Source organism: Nilaparvata lugens, unplaced genomic scaffold (assembly GCF_014356525.2).
Source record: "Nilaparvata lugens isolate BPH unplaced genomic scaffold, ASM1435652v1 scaffold5464, whole genome shotgun sequence".
Classification (NCBI taxonomy): Eukaryota; Metazoa; Arthropoda; class Insecta; order Hemiptera; family Delphacidae; genus Nilaparvata; species Nilaparvata lugens.
In genome coordinates this window covers 1024-18321 of record NW_024091293.1, presented here as the reverse complement: position 1 = coordinate 18321, position 17298 = coordinate 1024, and the positions used below count along the sequence as shown (strand labels likewise).

The 17298-nt window shown below is 37.1% G+C and overlaps 1 protein-coding gene across 1 annotated transcript; it reads right to left on the bottom strand.

Moving 5' to 3' along the window:
* Positions 1-446: 446 nt before the first annotated feature.
* On the bottom strand, positions 447-16851 carry LOC120355993 (calcineurin-binding protein cabin-1-like; the record flags this gene model as incomplete). Its single annotated transcript, XM_039444768.1, is given in 6 exon segments — positions 447-495; positions 3355-3578; positions 6999-7205; positions 12310-12555; positions 14554-14728; positions 16638-16851. Coding segments are annotated over 6 exon segments (993 nt in total).
* Positions 16852-17298: the final 447 nt, after the last annotated feature.

Here is a 17298-nt window from a genome sequence, read left to right as displayed (position 1 = left end):
CCCCGGACTGAACCTCGCTCAACTGAGACCTGAATGAAGTGAATCGTGTCTCGTCCAACAGTTAAACTTTCTACCAGGACTGAACCTCGCTCAACTGACACCTGGATGAAGTGAACGTGCAACCCACCTCTTTCCCAGATACTCGTGCGCTGTCAGCAGGACATTTAGCGACGCGCTGACGTCATCATCGTCGGTGACACGACCAGTCTTCAGCTCATCACACTTGACCACGTGGTAGATGACCGCCCAGGGTGCCACCGTGCCTAGGGGGATCTCAGCACCCCCACCGCCGCCGCCGGCCCCATCTGCTGCAGCCGCCTCCATCTGCACGCAGATGACAGATGCCATCGTCTGGATGAGGCGCACTAGGCGTGCATGTGGCAGCTGCTCCAACAGACGGGTATCACCCTCCTCAATGCAGAGCGGTAAGGCGATCAGTGTGTTGGTTAGGAGGGCAGCCAGCGTGCGCGGGAGGGGTGTGTGTCGTCGGTTGCCCTAAACACAGACAAGCAGAAACAATTTCAACTTGAGTTCTCAAACATTACTGCTGAATTGACCTCCACGTTTCCCAATTACTTAGAGTGCTGAGCGCTCTAGAGTGTAGTGTAGCTTTTTGCTTTGTTTAGACCACGGTATATAGAAGAAGACGGTAGGTGTCACGCGCATGTTCTGTGCTAAATTTCCGGTGTAGCTGACGTCATTTTATATCCAATCAGCTGTTTTTAACAAAATACGTTTCATAAATTTCTACTAGGTGTTAAAAACCTCGGTTGGTGGCGATGACACAATCTAGCTGGTTGGCCACTGCGCACACATTTCATGACCCCTACCGTTTTCATCTAAATACCGTGGTTTAGACCAACCGTCAGTGTGTATGTACCATCCTGACCATACGCATCCATTTTTTTTAGATTCAGAGCTCTCCTGACAAACGAACTGATCTGACTCACAAAATGGGCGCGTATACAATTGTTTAATTGCAGCTTATTATCTTGATGAACGGAGGAACAAAAGACGTAGATATAAAGTTCACACGATGTTCCCATTTCAAGGAAATTCAGCACCATATATACATCATTGCTTGAGGATGGAGATAATAATTTTCTAACTACTTCATAATAACCATAAGAAGTTTTAATGAGTTATCTGCAAAATTACAACACAACTTGAAACGTCCGAACTTATTTCGAGCTCATGTATGACAATTTATTGAAAAGAATATTGTTGTCACTTTAAGGTAGCTAAAGACCAAATAATGTAGATAAAAATAATATGATTTTTAAATGAGAAAGTTGAAAATATTTAAAGAAATGTATAGAAAAATTCTAATTTCAAATATGACATCTTTATTAATTAAATTCATTCATTATTTTATTCCATTCAATATCATCTCATTGTCGGGCAGTGGTGCCAGCACAGTTGTTATGGTGCGATCGGGCTCCTGATCAGCTTTGAAAGCTCCTATTTGTGTGAATAGCGCTTCAGTCGACCGATGGAATGGATGCACACGAGCTCGACCCATGGTCTTCGTACGCATTGTACTGACCGTGCGCAGTCCTGCTCTGTACGGATACATGGAATATTTATGCAAGAGACAAGCGCGACTGACGTACGCACTGACGGTCGGTCAAGCTCTGTAACCGGTCTTACGTTTCGTCTGTCAATCGGTAAACTAGTCGTTTTAGAATAGAATAGAATAAGTTTTAATGCAACCGCTTCTGAGGTCCTCAGAAGCATTACCTCAGTCACAATGTACAGCAAATGTCACACATACAATACAATAATGGAAGATACTATTCTAAAAGATCTACAATATCATGATATATTAATATCATGTCCAAACAAGAAAGATATTAAAAAATATATATATATATTCAAATATAAGATCTGGTCTTGAAATATAATGCAGTCACACAAATAAAAACGAACAAACATAAATGAAAAGTAGCAGTAGTTGATACAGTATTTACTTAATGTAGGTACCTCAACATAATATTAATAATTTTACAAAGTCCTAGCCAGTTCATAGAGCTCCTGGAAAGTGTAAATGGGGTTACTGATTAGGAATATCTTCAGCCTCTGCTTGAAAACTAGATTTTGCAAACCTCTAAATTGTTCAGAGAGCATATTAAAAAGCTTCATATCAATGAATAGAAATGTTTTTTGCGTGCTAGAATACTCGTAGCGGCTGGTGATCAAATTATTCCTGCCTCTAGTCTGATGCTCATGGGATACTCCCTGCTCAACAAAACCATTCAAATTCTCCTTCACATAGGTCAGACACTGAAGAACAAAAATAGAGGGAAATGTCAGTATTTCTAATTCTTTGAAGCTCTCTTTGCACTGAGCGCGTTTTGGAAGACCACAAATAAGCCTGATTGCCTTTCTTTGAATACGAAATAGTTTTGAGCTATATGCCTTTGACCCCACAGTACAGCACCATAAGACAGGTGTGACTGAATGTGAGCAAAGTAAACTACCTTTAGAACATCAACACTGACACAAGTCCTTAACTTTCTTAATATAAATATTCCTCTATTAAGCTTTCCAGCGGTTTTATCAATGTGCCTGGACCAACTCAAACAGTTGTCCAGAGTGAATTCCAGAAATTTGGCTTCCTTTTCCGCATCTACCACCAGCAGTCTCCTATTATAAGTGAATCTCAAATCTTGAACCTTGTTGGAGTTCACGCACAGCAAGTTTGAGTTGCACCACCTCTCAATTGACTGAGTCACCTCTTGTGCAGCAGCATTCAGTGAAGCCTCTGTTGGCGTGCTCAGAAACACACAAAGATCATCAGCAAAAAGATAACTCTTAGCTGGAGGGTCAACTATAGTTGGAGGTCATTAATGTAGATTAGGAATAGTATTGGACCTAATATTGACCCCTGAGGAACCCCATGAGAGACAGGCAAGTACTGAGATTCTGATCCATTGAATGCAACTTTCTGAAAACGATTGCTGAGATATGATTCAATCATCCTTATGGATCTGGACTGAAACCCATAGAATAAGAGTTTATCTAGTAGGAATTTGTGAGAAACCGTGTCAAAAGCTTTCGACAGCTTTATTATTTTATAAAGTGATGAGTTATCCTAGTCACATGGCCGGGAAGTGGCCGTTTGTAGGGCAAACATGATGTTTCCAGTCGAGGCCTCAGCCACGACTGGCATTTCATGCAAGCCCTGCAAGATACATTCACGGCCAAGTAGCGTACAGTATTTTTCGCTACACTATCAGCAAGCAATATGTAAATGAGTAAACAACAAATGGATAAATACGTAACTTCACGTGTTTCAACATAGTCCATATTCAAAAGATCAAAGATGTTTTTTGTACAGTGTAGCGGAAATACCTGTAGTGAGTGAGTGCCTCATGTGCTGCCATCTCGCACCAGTTGAGGCATTGCGCGTGTTGGCCTCGCTCGAACAGTGAGTCAAGCAGCAACGAATACTGGGTGCAGCGGTCGAGCAGTGGATCTACACAGTCGGCTGCAAGCAGTGGACTACTGGGCTGCAGGCATTGCTCCAGAATGCCACAGGCTGCAGAGTGATCGCCACGGGCGAAAAGGTCTGTTACCTGAGTAGAAAAACACAAAAAATATATTATTTCAGTCAAATATACATGGATTACGTACACATGAGTACAAAAAAACAACAAATTATTTATTTATTTCATTCAAAAATATATGCATTATATACACTACATCATAATGTAGTATCATATTTGGGTGTCATTCTTTTTTATTCATCTATACAATAAGTACATTATCAAAATGATAGGGAGAGTAAAAAATAAGGTAACCTTGTGCTATTCCTCTCTCAAATTTAGATAACACATAGTCCGAAATAGGTTGAGTCTTGTAGTTCTTCAATTCACAAAATGTTCAGTCCTCAAGTATTTTCACAAAGTAGATTTTCAAATTTAGATGATTCAGAACTAAACATAGAAGAAATATTTCACATTATTATAACTAAAATAGGAAATATTCACATATTAAAAATATAATTTTGAAGAATTACCGAAAAACAAACACTTAATTCTTAAGTAAGTGCAATATCTCAAATGTGCAAGTATCTCAACTATTCATTATTTGTGTTTTTTTTTATCTTAAATGATCAACACACTTCAAATAATATTAACCTTTTGATATTTCTTTTTACCTTTAAAATTTAATTGAACAGAACAATCAAGGACATTTTGATACACTAGACAAATTGAAATCTCGCACATCTGAGGCACTCCCTCATATATAGGCTATGATCGTAGTTAGTGGATTGTCATCAAATATCTATACTCTGTTCAAATTAACTTCGGACTTGGGATGGACATGCGCAGCAGAGAAGGCATACAGCGGCAGGGATACAACGGCGGCTATGTTACCGTTGTGTACCGGCCAGCGTTCTCTAATTTCCAGTGAGTATTCAAGCGCTCAGTTGAACTTAGGAAGTTTCCTCTCTGCAATCACAGACACAACTGACTCTATTCGACAAATTGACAACTACGCTTCCACCTATGACTCAATCAATCACTGCAATTGGCTGATCTCCCTCCACTTCTCTGCGCCGCAAATTCCTCCAAGTCTCAAGAAGATTTACACGAAGTATAGTCAACGATCTTCTAACGAAGTTAATTCCACTGACTTCAAAAATTCAATCTCACTAGAACAAGATTTTTATTGCACTACTTTCCAGTATTCTCAATTTTTAGGCATTAGAGGTGGCTATAATACCATTCAACAAGTTCCAAATCAACCACGGAATAAAATTGAAAACTGTATGGAACTATATAAACCAAAACTTATGTTAAACTGTATAGAAAAGATAACATAAACTGTGAAACATAGAGAAAAGATAACATAAGGTGATATACCACGGAATAGGCCATGTATGATCCAAATTTCAAAGCGATTTTTTTTAAACTCATGCCGATTGAGCGTCACATAGCTTCACCAAAGAGCAAGTTATGCAACTATATGCTACCATACAGATATACCATGGAATAGGTCATTTATGTTCCAAATTTCAAACAGATTTTTATCAACGCATGCCGATTGAGCTTCACCAAAGAAAGCTACGTGGACTATCGGCTCAAGTTTACAGTGGAATTAGGAACAAAAACGCTCTATACCATGATATATCTTTTTATGCTATCTTTTCACTATGATGTCAGCGTCACAGTGTCACATAGCTTCACCAAAGAGAGCTACGTGGACTCTCAGCTTGAGTTAACAGTGGAATTTGGAACATAAACCCCTTAAAATATGCGATGTCTTCTTATGCTATCTCTTCACTATGATGCTACTGACCTGTACAACAGAAGTTGCTGTGAATTTTGTTCAGAGTGGTGCTCCACAGTGAATCAAAAACTAACTGACTTTTTTTCTTTTTTTACAGTCACTTTCATTGCATCTTTGTTTTATATTCCAATATATAAGATTAGAAATGGAATAATATAGTAATATTTGACTTTCAATCATTTCCATCTTGTTATTTAATAAAAGAGCACTGATTTCCGATGAACTTCTGTACTACTGTGTACAAAAAATAGCATTGGATCTGACGGAGTGTTTATACATTGACAGACTGCGAATGTATGAACTCCTAAAGTTTTGTTCCTATAAGAACCAATAGTGTTTCTTCTCTGCTCAGCAGAGCAGACATTCTCCTAAAACAAAAATTAATTGATTCGAACTATAAGACTTATTGATTAATCAAAAATTCTTCACTAAAAGTTATTTTATTGATTCAATGATACAAAATTATTATTTCAAATAATAGTTTCAAGTTTAGAAATCAGACTGTTAAGAGTAGACCTACACCAAAAAAGGATACAACTTGAATTACAAGAATGTGTGGATTAATTAAAACCCGAATTTATAAATTTTGGATGAAATTATCAATAATTAGTATGTGATTGATTGCCTATACGTTATTCCAAATCACATTCATTTTTTATGGAAAAAGAAACAGTAAAATTGATACACGAGATTCAATTTAAGTTTGATTCAACTAAACCTTTTATTCGCAATTAATTTACCTACAACAATTTTTGATTTGATACCTTCGATCTCTTAATAAAGTTGATCTTATAGAATACCTTAGATACTTTGATAAATTTCTATATTATTCACAGCCAAAATAATGCTAATTGTACAGTCTTTTTGTATACTTCACAAGATCCAATCTCCACCTTGGTGATGCTAATCCAAATCAAATCAAATGTATTGCCTCAAATTCAAATTTATTTACAAAAACAAAACTGTACCCTCAGAGATTTCGACATAGCATCTGCCTTACAAGTCAATATTGAATGAAGAATTATTACATAAATGATAATATCATGTTTTAAGACTAGGATGGAAATAACAGGCATGCAATCCCAAAAGGCTGGTTTCGTTTACGGTTCTCGAATAAATTATCAAAATGAGTAAGTAAATAAAAAGCAACAGTATTAAATATGTAATTTGTAATTTGAGGAGGAAATAAATTTATTTTTTTATTTAGTAATGAATAAAAATGTAGTGAAGTAAAGTAAGTGTGAAAAAGTAGTGTATAAGTAAAGAAAAGTTATCTAAATTCTAAATTCCTAGTTTTTATTTTGATCTCAAAATTTGATAAAACTTATGAAGTGATAAACATAACCTATTTTTGGACAATTTCTATCCAAATTTTGGAAAGGAAAAGTTTTGGGCTTTAAGCCTGTTGTTTCTTTCCCTATCACTTATAGTTGAGAATGATGTTATTGTATCAATCAATGTATAAATAGATTTAGTAATTGATAAATAAATAAGTTTTTAAATTAATTAATTGAGCAAAATAGAACTGATTTGATTTTGATTTGCTTTACTACTTGGCATGCACTACTATGTACCGAAATAATTGATAATGTTTTAAATTAATAAATAAAAAGGTTTTTTAGTAAATTAATAAAACCTTCACTACTTGACAATGCACTATCATGAATGACAAACTGAAATCCATATATATTTTAGATAACCTTATCCAATTCCTCATTGCGTTTGAGCGTGTTGTAGAGACGCATTACGTTGTCCTCATCGATATGGAAATTGTTGGCGACGTTTTTGAGTTTTAGGTGTACTCCGCAACACCGACCGTCCGCCAGGTAGCGTTCCAGTGCAATCATTACAGCATCGCGACTCTTCACGTGCAAATACATTATGGCTTCCAACCAGTAACAGCGAACCTGGAAAATATAGAAATAAATTAATTGATACATATTGGAAAGTCATGGATTGAAAATCAAGTAACGAATCAGTGTGTGATTACATAACCTTATTTTTTGGACAATATTAACATTTTATCAAAATTTTTGGAGAGAAATAGTACAGGCTCAGCCTAGTTTTTCCTCCAATGTCATAATTGTATTATGATTATAGTATTTATATACAATAATGAATTATTATTATTATTATTATTGAAAGATCACCTTAGGGTGTGATCACATTGAATGCGTATAAGTGCAAGTGAACACTTGGTTGTGCATGACCACGCGTGTAGATGATAAACAAACTATGGAAAGAGAAATAGAAGCACTCACACTACATGCATGCACTGGTTGCGTTCAGTGTAAGTAGCTGCATGCACGTCACAACGTGTTTCGATGGCTCTTTCCAGATTTTAATTTTCGGCTCATGCTCATAGACTTGGGTCATCTTCCTCATACTATAAACTTTCCGATAAGGAATGCTAGACTTGTAGCCTGCAGGCTCGTTTCGCACGGTGTGCTAAATAGCTTTAAACACGTTGATTCGTATCAAAGTCTCAAGTCTTCCGCTAAGCCAACATAAAAATTTGATTTGATTTCCAAGTTGTTCTTGGTGGAAAACAGGTAATACACAAGCACTTGAAAATAGTCAATTATCAATAAGCAATTATAATATCATATTAATTATATCTTCTATCATACACACTAGTACTTAGCTAAACATGTAGATAACAATAATTTTCAGTCTTTCAACCTTTCTTGGTCGAGAAAAAATTTAAAATACTGGAATAATGTAATGAAAAAAAAACCTCGCCGACATTGGGTGTATTTTTGAGAAGCTTTTAGAATCCAGATGGAATTAAATAGAGAATGCATTTATTCAAATGTTAATTAATATATAATTATTCCCTATTCTCTATTTAATTCCATCTGTAACTGGTTGGCCGCTATGGCTTCTTATATAATATGAGCGCTGATATCCAGAGATTGTCAGTTTGGTGTAAGGGTAAGCATTCCTGACTAGCAATTGGGAGGTACCGGGTTCGATTCCCGGGCTGGCAACTAATTTTTGGATAGCAGATCTGATCGAATTTCCATCTAGCTGTTAACCCTGTTGTCAATGTCTGCAGTAGCAGAAGTCTTCGGGGTGATTTACAGCATTAATTTAGGATTTTCGTTCAATAATAATTACTTTTAGAATCCGTTTTAATAATTTTCTTAGTTTTTTAAATAATTAGAATTGAAAAATTCTTGTCTTGAGTGAAGAATACAGTTCCCAGGTCCTCTAGTAGAGCTTCATTTGTTTATCAAAGAAATTACCTTTAAAGGTATATTTGCACATATCAGTATCAGTGAACGTATCCGATACAGTGAGAATATTCCTACAAATTCTATTAGTTCTAATAAGTTCTAATTCATACACGCTCGGCCGCTCTGAAAATGAATATTTCCATTAAAACACATGGGAGTTATATTTTTATTGTACCGGTCACTGACTACGGTATTGCTCACGGTATATAGAAGAAGATAAATACCATGGCATTGCTGAATGGGATTCTGCCTTTATTTTTTAATAAACCCCAAGGTTGTCACCTCACATTTAATCAAGCATCTTCAATGTTTATGTAACATCGAAATAATTAAACGAAAAAGAATGTTAACAAATAGAAATAAATTGAACCAACATGCATGTTTTGCCAGCCACTAACGAAAGGACAAGTCTGTCAAACATGTCTGAACAGGCATGTCTTCAAACGAAAAACAGCTGTTTGATTGCAGCTTCTAACATAAAATCAACAGCCAATAACAATAAATAAACCATTGAGAAATAACAAATTTTATTGATTCAAAAATAATTTAACCTCAGATTGGAGAAGAAAATAAACGAAGAAACAAAAACCTAGCCTTGAAGATTTTATTCGGCCTCTCGCCGATGACACAACTTGATGATATTCGACAGACTTGTAGTATCGTTAGTAGCCGGCCTAAGCTTCATTTTCGCACAGAATGAATGAAAATAGACGAGTAAATGAGTAAACAAAATAATAGATGAATAAATACTTATGCCACATCCACACGTTGGCCCAATGCTTACAAATGACAACCAGCGCGCCAGAGTGTGGATGGGTGCCCACATCGCTGGCCTTCATATTGGCCTTTGCTGGTCATCGCTCCGATTTTCGTCGAGCGAAGGCCAATGAAGGTCAGCGCTGGCAAATCATCCTTCCACACTTGTGAACCAATGTTCTGCCTTGCTTTTTTTTCTGTGAAATTGAGTTGCTGTAGGTCTAATAGTTACTAGTAGTTCTGTGAACAGTAGACCTCGCGCTCAGTGAGTTACATTGACCTGTTGTTATGTTTTCAAAAGAATTAATAAATAATTTATCAATTAAAAATGTCTAGAAAAAATCCTAAATAAACATAGAGCTTTCTGTCCTACATCGTACCGTGACGTGTCGTCCCGGAATGTGAGTGTGAGCGCTGTTATCAGGTCTGGCTGCAACTGTCTACAACGATGATGGAAAGATACAATTTTCAAGATGTTCGATGTTTTTGAACGGGTAGTATTATAGTCCACTAGACAGCTGATTTATGATTAATAATATTCTATAGTCTGATTTTTATTCTCATATTGGCGTATGAAGGAGGCTCCTTTTTCCTTTTATATTATCCTTGAAATGCAAAATTTCCAAAAACCTTGTATATACGTCGACGCGCAATTTAAAAAGGAACATACCTGTCAAATTTTATGAAAATCTATTACCGCGTTTCGCCGTAAATGCGCAACATAAAAACATTTAAACATTCAAACATTTAAACATTAAGAGAAATCCCAAACCGTCGACTTGAAACTTAGACCTCACTTCGCTCGGTCAATTAATTGTTATTGGTATACTTTTTGTTTATGGTGTGCCTTTTAGTTCAGATTCTGTCATGGATATGTCGCTCGCTACCTGACTTGCTACTGGCCTTGATGAGGCACTGGTCAAATTCAAATTCAAATTCAAAATATTCTTTATTCCATACAAAAAACAGATTACATTGTAATACAGAGCATGTTTTACTGGAATACCCCTACAAGACTATTCGTCCGAGTGTAGGGGGTGGGTTCCTGTTACAGTGGGTAGCCAATAGTCTATTCATAATTTATAATTATAGGTAATAGAATGTCCGACGTTAACAAGAAGAAGGTAAGTATAAGATAGTTTGTATTATAATTATGAAATTAAAATTACCTATTACATTGTACATTGACGAAACTTCATAAACAGAAAAAGATTGAAAAGAGTAACATATATATTATACAGATTCGAGAATTGGAATATGAATAAATTCTTGAGATTGCATGAGTGGAATATATTTGTATAACTATTGTAAAAAATAATGGTAGCTTTCATATAAAAAGTTACCGAGGAACAGAAACCAGCCGATTCCACAGTGACTATTGAAAGAATATAGTAATGAAGATGTGTAAATCTATAAACGATTAAATAAAGTATGTGGTAAATATAAAGAGAAGAAAGGTAAGTTATGAAAATTTATAAGCTCTCAAAAATGAAAAAAATCTATGTATGTATAAGAAAAGCTATCAATTAATAGAGAAGATCTTAGTGCCAATAAACAGACTGAAGCAGGCTTTCTGACGACTCCCAGCCCAGGCGGTATAGCCACCCCTCCACCTTACGCTTGAATGCAGCCACACTGCATTCATCCATATCAGTTCTTATCTCAGCGGGCAAATTACGATAGACCATTTGAGCCAAATAAAAAGGTGTCCATGGATTTACACGAATTCTTCTAGTATTCAATTTTATTGTATTCTGAAGAGTTTCTATAAAAGGAGTGTTGCAACACTCACATCAGATTCATCACAGATGGAGTCCCAATTCTGTAATGAGAGAGCATTTTGAATTCCTGTCCAATCTACCTTGGAGAAATACTCATCTTTATTTGTGGTTTTTACATCCTTATTTGATAGAATACTCAAACATATGGCATAATGGTCGGACACAGCAGTTGGAGAATAGCAGCTGAGGCGTTAAATGATAGTGGCAATTTAACAAAAAATGGTCTATGCAAGTGTTGCTGGCCGGCCTTGTCACCTTGTCTATGCTGCTGTTAGTCCTGCTTCATTCATCACGTCAATGAATTTTTCCTCTATGGAACCTGGGACAACGTTATGATATTGCAGTTTAGATCTCCAGCAAGTATTTGCATTACCCCATTCCTTGACTCTTTGAGATAATTATCTAGAGCATTCAAGAAAAGAGGTAAGCTGGATTGGGACTTCGATACACCGCAAGGACTTCACAGGGTGGTTGTTCCCTCCCAGTCAAAGTTTATCGATAGACAGGTGGCCAGACCGCCCAGCTGAAGCTCTCTGCAAGTTACTGAGAGATCACAGTCGATGTATACGACCACACCATCGCACTGGTTGAGGCTATTGTAAGACCTGAGGAGCGTATACCGGGATTTCCAAGAGGTCACTCTCGTCATTTAGCCATGCCTCAGTCAATATTATGCAACTAAAACGATGTTTGAGGCTCTGTAGAATAATTGTAACTCATCTATATTTCTCTATAACTTCTAATGTTTTGGTGGATCACTGAGAAACCGGCATAGTCTCCGTTTTCAGAAAAACTAAGTGTAGAATAGTTTTAAAGAAAAATCATTAATATCTGCATACTCCGTGCATTCAATTGGAAGACGCATCAATTGGCGCCATAAAAATCGCTCATTACTTTTCTCTTATAATACATAAGAAGCAAGCCGAGCCGCCTGGTGCACTCAGAATCTAAACGAGAGACAAGGCATGCTATTTTGTTAAAGAAAACTTATGATATAACATTGAATACTATCTTAATAACTATACGTACACACCTGTATCAATTCAGAATCATAATATAATTATAAGCATAGAGACTCAGTAAGTATTATACATTATTATTAAGCCTAGTAGTAGTAAAGTAATAGCCCATTATTAATTGCAGTGTGGATGGCATGCATGACAACACGTCCAAGCTTACCAGACTGGACCAGCGACTGGGTCAAGTGTGCGTACTGAACATCAACTACAACTCACCACAAACTCAGCATCTTCGTCGCCCAACTCACTACATAGAACAGACAGGTTGCCGAAAGTGAGCGACGAGAAGTCTCCGCCGAACAGAGAGCCCGCTAGCGGACTGGGCGCCGATCGCTGCTTGCCATTGGCCAGCCAACGGTCCAATAGCAGCTCGCCGTACAACAGCACTGCCCGCCCCGAAGCCATGTCTAGCGGCTGCCACTCGCAGGCCTCCGGGTAGTGATGGCGGACTAGTTTGTATACCTACCACAATAATAAGTCAGTCATTTAACCTTCTAAAATTAAAGGAGCGTCAGAATTAGAAGAAGAATATGATGACAAATAGGATGGAATAGATGGATTAGCTTATGAGCCTTATAAAAAAAGAAGACAACTAATTCATTCTTCAAGGCCAGCATGCAGCTACTCGGTTTAAAAGGAGAAATGTCAGCTGTTCGTTTAAACCCCAAATGAAACGCATTATGATAAATGCAACCATATCTACAAGTAAACGTGGGTTAGCGTTCAACGTATATGGTGCATATAACCCTTAATCATCTAGAGGTGCACTAAAAGGTGATGCTTCATTTATAAATAAAGCATAAATAATAATAATAATAATATATATTAAATGAAGATGCTCATTTATAAATAATAATAATAATAATATATATTAAATGAAGATGCTCATTTATAAATAATAATAATAATAATTATTATTTATTTATGCTTTTATTTATAAATGAAGCATCCATTATTTATGCTTTTATTTATAAATGAAGCATCAGAATTGAGAGAAGGAAAATAGATGGACTAGCTATGGAACTACTAGGAAAAGAAGACTGGATCGATTTCAAGAATACAAACTAGAATCTAGTGACTAGCAACAGTCATTGGTTCTAGCTATACAAATAGGTTATGCAACTGACTCGAATCCTAGCATTTGCTTGAAAAATACTTAGAGCTACAGCAACTATATAACCAAGAGACTTATGGTTATAAGTTCACTTAAGCCGGTTTCCGAGCTCGGGATTTAGCTAAGTTCTAGACTTTAAACAGGCTGGAGTCAGAAAATTAGCTTCCCGAAACGGGGCGTAGTCGCAGTTTTTATGACAATCTTTATTTTCTCATTTCTATAATGGAAACGTTTTTCCTTGGCGAAATTAAACATTTCTAAATAATTAAAAAAATGAAACTTTACACTATTTTCTCTTTATTTTATTTGTGTTAAATTTTATAGTTTTTCGAAATTAATTTAAACGTGACTGACTTTAACTGCGACTACGCCCCATTCGGAGAGCCAAGTTTCTGACTCCAGTTGTTCAAAGTCTAGAACTTAGCTAAATCCCAGCTCGGAAACGGCCCATAGTGTCACTTAATGATAAGTTCCAATGGAATATAAGATTACACTATAAAGTTAGTTTGGAATCTTAATGGCGGGTTTGTACCACTGTTCGAACTAGCCAATCAAAAGCGTGACAGTCAATGGCCATACTGTGGTTATATAGTTACTGTACTTACAACTAGCAATTGCTAGCTTTTATTCAATTGACCTAATGATTTATTCAAGGCCTTTTCTACAGTAAAAGCTTAAACTGTGTTGAATCAGCTGGTGGCTTAAACTCAGAATGAACGAACCACCGACTATAAAAAAAGATCCTTGATAAATGGATTTAATCCATTTTGAAATGAAATTTCGTATAAATTTGTCCTACGCAATCGGCACTTAGGGTCGCTTTCTCCAAAGTTGATTCAATTATTAATCAAAGTATGGTGGTAATGTGTTTCAATTAAGTTACATGATAGTCTAAACTAGAAGTTCACTTTCAACATTGGGGAAAGTGATCATTTTGTAAATTAAAATTAATTGTTTTTAATTTTTAGCTCTCAAAATTGGATAAAAGTTTATAAATTCAAATAAGCATAACCTACTTTTTGAAATAGTGAAAAAAAATTTAGGGAGGGAACAGTATTTTGAGCTGAGCTGTTGGGTCCTCCCCAGTCATTTTAAGAATGAATGAAACATTATGTGAATATAGAATGTATTGAATATGTATTGGAATTTCTACGCTACTTAGATGAAAAAATTTGATTTGAAGAGATTGATTGATTAATTGTATGCCTCTATTGAGGGCGGAGTTAGAACTCCAGGTCCTCTATGCCACACAATCCTTACTGATAGAACCTAAGAGTAACTGACAGTAATTCTTCTAATAATTTATTTACTAAATTTGAGACTAATTCTAGATAATAATTATTCACCTTGATGTAAATAGCGATAAGAGCGGGTGACCAATGCAGATTCCACTTCTGGGCCACAACTTTCACATAGTTTGTGATCATCGACAAAATGTTGACTAGATTGTTCTCTTTTATAAAACTGTCCACTTCTTCCACTTCCTTATCGGTGTTGAAGTAGTTCTCCTCTTTCATTAGTCTGGAATGAAAACATAAATATTGTTTCAAATAGGGAACGATCTATATTCAAAACATACCGATCGCTGAATCATTTGAAAGTACATGAAGATGGTGATTATGATCATATATTTATTCTTATAGCTTTTATTGGCAGAGAGATCATTTCGAATGTTTTGTCTCGCCGTAATACCCAATGTCACTTCCTATATAAACTTAGTTTTATAGGTTATATTCGGTAAAAGTTTTATCACTAGAAATGTTCACTTTCTCTTCCAATGATGATGATGGAAAATTAAATTGAGAAGAGCATGACAAAGAAACAAATATGAAAGAAGGATTAGATTAGACTAGAGATCTTTATTCATGTAAGTTACAATACATACTGGCTTATACACTAATTTAAATTAAAAAACAATAATAATATTCGTATGGCTTTTATTGTTGAGGAGTCCCTGACGGAAGTTTCACCTCACCTGAATATATAATTAAAGTCGTCAATGGGCCTTACAACTGTCATATTTCAGCCGGGACCGACAATTTAATGGTCCATCCAATAACACGGGAGAGACCTGCCCAAAAACTCAATGTGAACTAATTTACATGACAGTATTGCGAATTATTCAACGAGTTTTACAAAGTATGAAGAATTATTAATGGGAATAAAGATTGAATGCAATTTGAATAACGATAATACATAGTCTGTATAATAAGTAACCGGACTGACCTCAGGAAATTTTATATGGGCAAAATATTTACAATTTTTCATTGAATATCTTCAAAGTAGTCCCTATTGGAGTCGATAACACGCTGATACCGGATTTTCAAATCCTTGAACGCTCCCTGGGAGTCGGCAACCTCTATGCTGTCTAGAGCCCTCGTCGTAGCACGTTGAACGTTTTCCAGAGTCCCAAACCGCGTCCCCTTAAGTTGTCTCTTGATCTTGGGGAACAAAAAGAAGTCCGGTGGTGCCATATCCGAGCTGTAAGGAGGATGTGGCAACGTTACCCTCGACTGTTTGGCCAACTGCTCGGTGAAGAGCAGGCAAGTACGACGGAGCATTGTCGTAATGGAGGATCCACGAATCTGCAATCCCCGGACGGACTCGATGAACCCGGGCGGTTAGTCGACGGAGCACCTCTCTGTAGTACTGGCCGTTCACAAAGAGTTTGTGCCACCCGGCCAAACTGTAAACGACCAGTACTACAGAGAGGTGCTCCGTGACTAACCGCCCGGGTTCATCGAGTCCGTCCGGGGATTGCAGATTCGTGGATCCTCCATTACGACTTAAGGGGACGCGGTTCGGGACTCTGGAAAACGTTCAACGTGCTACGACGAGGGCTCTAGACAGCATAGAGGTTGCCGACTCCCAGGGAGCGTTCAGGGATTTGAAAATCCGGTATCAGCGTGTTATCGACTCCAATAGGGACGACTTTGAAGATATCTAATGAAAATTGTACATATTTTGCCCATAAAAAATTTCCTGAGGTCAGTCCGGTTACTTATTATACAGACCCTGTATAATATTATAATGTGACTACCTACATAAATCGGCAGTGTTTCAACAAATAACTGTCGACTCTGAAAAATATATAAAATAATATCCTTCCTATTAACACATGACCGGGAAGGAGGTGGTGGAGAAAGAGAAGGAAGAAGAGAAGTAGAAGTAGAAAGAGGAGGATGAGAAGTAGGATGATGATGAGGAAGAGGGGGAGTAGGAAGAGGAGTAGAAGTATGAGGAGGAGGAGAAGTAGGAGGAAGAGGGGGGGGGCAGGAAGAAGAGAAGTAGAAGTAGGAAGAGGAGGAGAAGAAGTAGGAAGATGATGAGGAAGAGGAAGAGGAGGAGAGGAGGAGGAAGACGTTGATGAGGGGTAGGGGAGGGAGTAAAAAAAAAGAAGAAAGAAACCCAATGTATTTAGAGAACTCACTTGGTCCGCTGATTGTAGGTCAATACATTAGTAGCAGCCGTTGACTCCTGACAGCCGTTGTCTTTGTTCTCGAACAGCCTGTACAGGTCCATGGTGTCGACAGAATCGTCCCCGCCGCCGGCTAAAGTCGCCCACTGCGCCGCCTCGCGACGGGGCGGCCACAGGTACTCTGGCAAAAGCCGACGCAGTGCCCGAGCCAGGGTCGGCTCGTCAGCTGAAACATTTAATATCATTCTAGTGAATATTCCTTTTTAAAGAAATATGAGAATTAATTTTGATTGATTTTCTTGATTAGGGTAGCCACTAACATTTTTCAATTTCATTTCATTTTTTTTTCATCCCACTGACCACCTATGAAAGGGGTATAAGGATTTGTCAATTATAATCTAAGTCGTCAATCTTTGCATTCCGTAATGCAAAAAGAATTCCTCACTGGAATAAGGACAAACCTGCAACAACTCCTCCCTCACCTTAATTCTGAACTTTTCACCTGTAAGAGCCTTTATGCGTATTGCAATGAATTATAAAGCCGAATTCCTGCACTCTTTACCCCCCTCTCATACATACCAGTTCGATGAATGTCGTCTCTGAGGTTTTGTCTATATCTGGTATTGTATGAGTGAAACAACTCTCCTGTACTGACCTATCTTTATTCCTATCA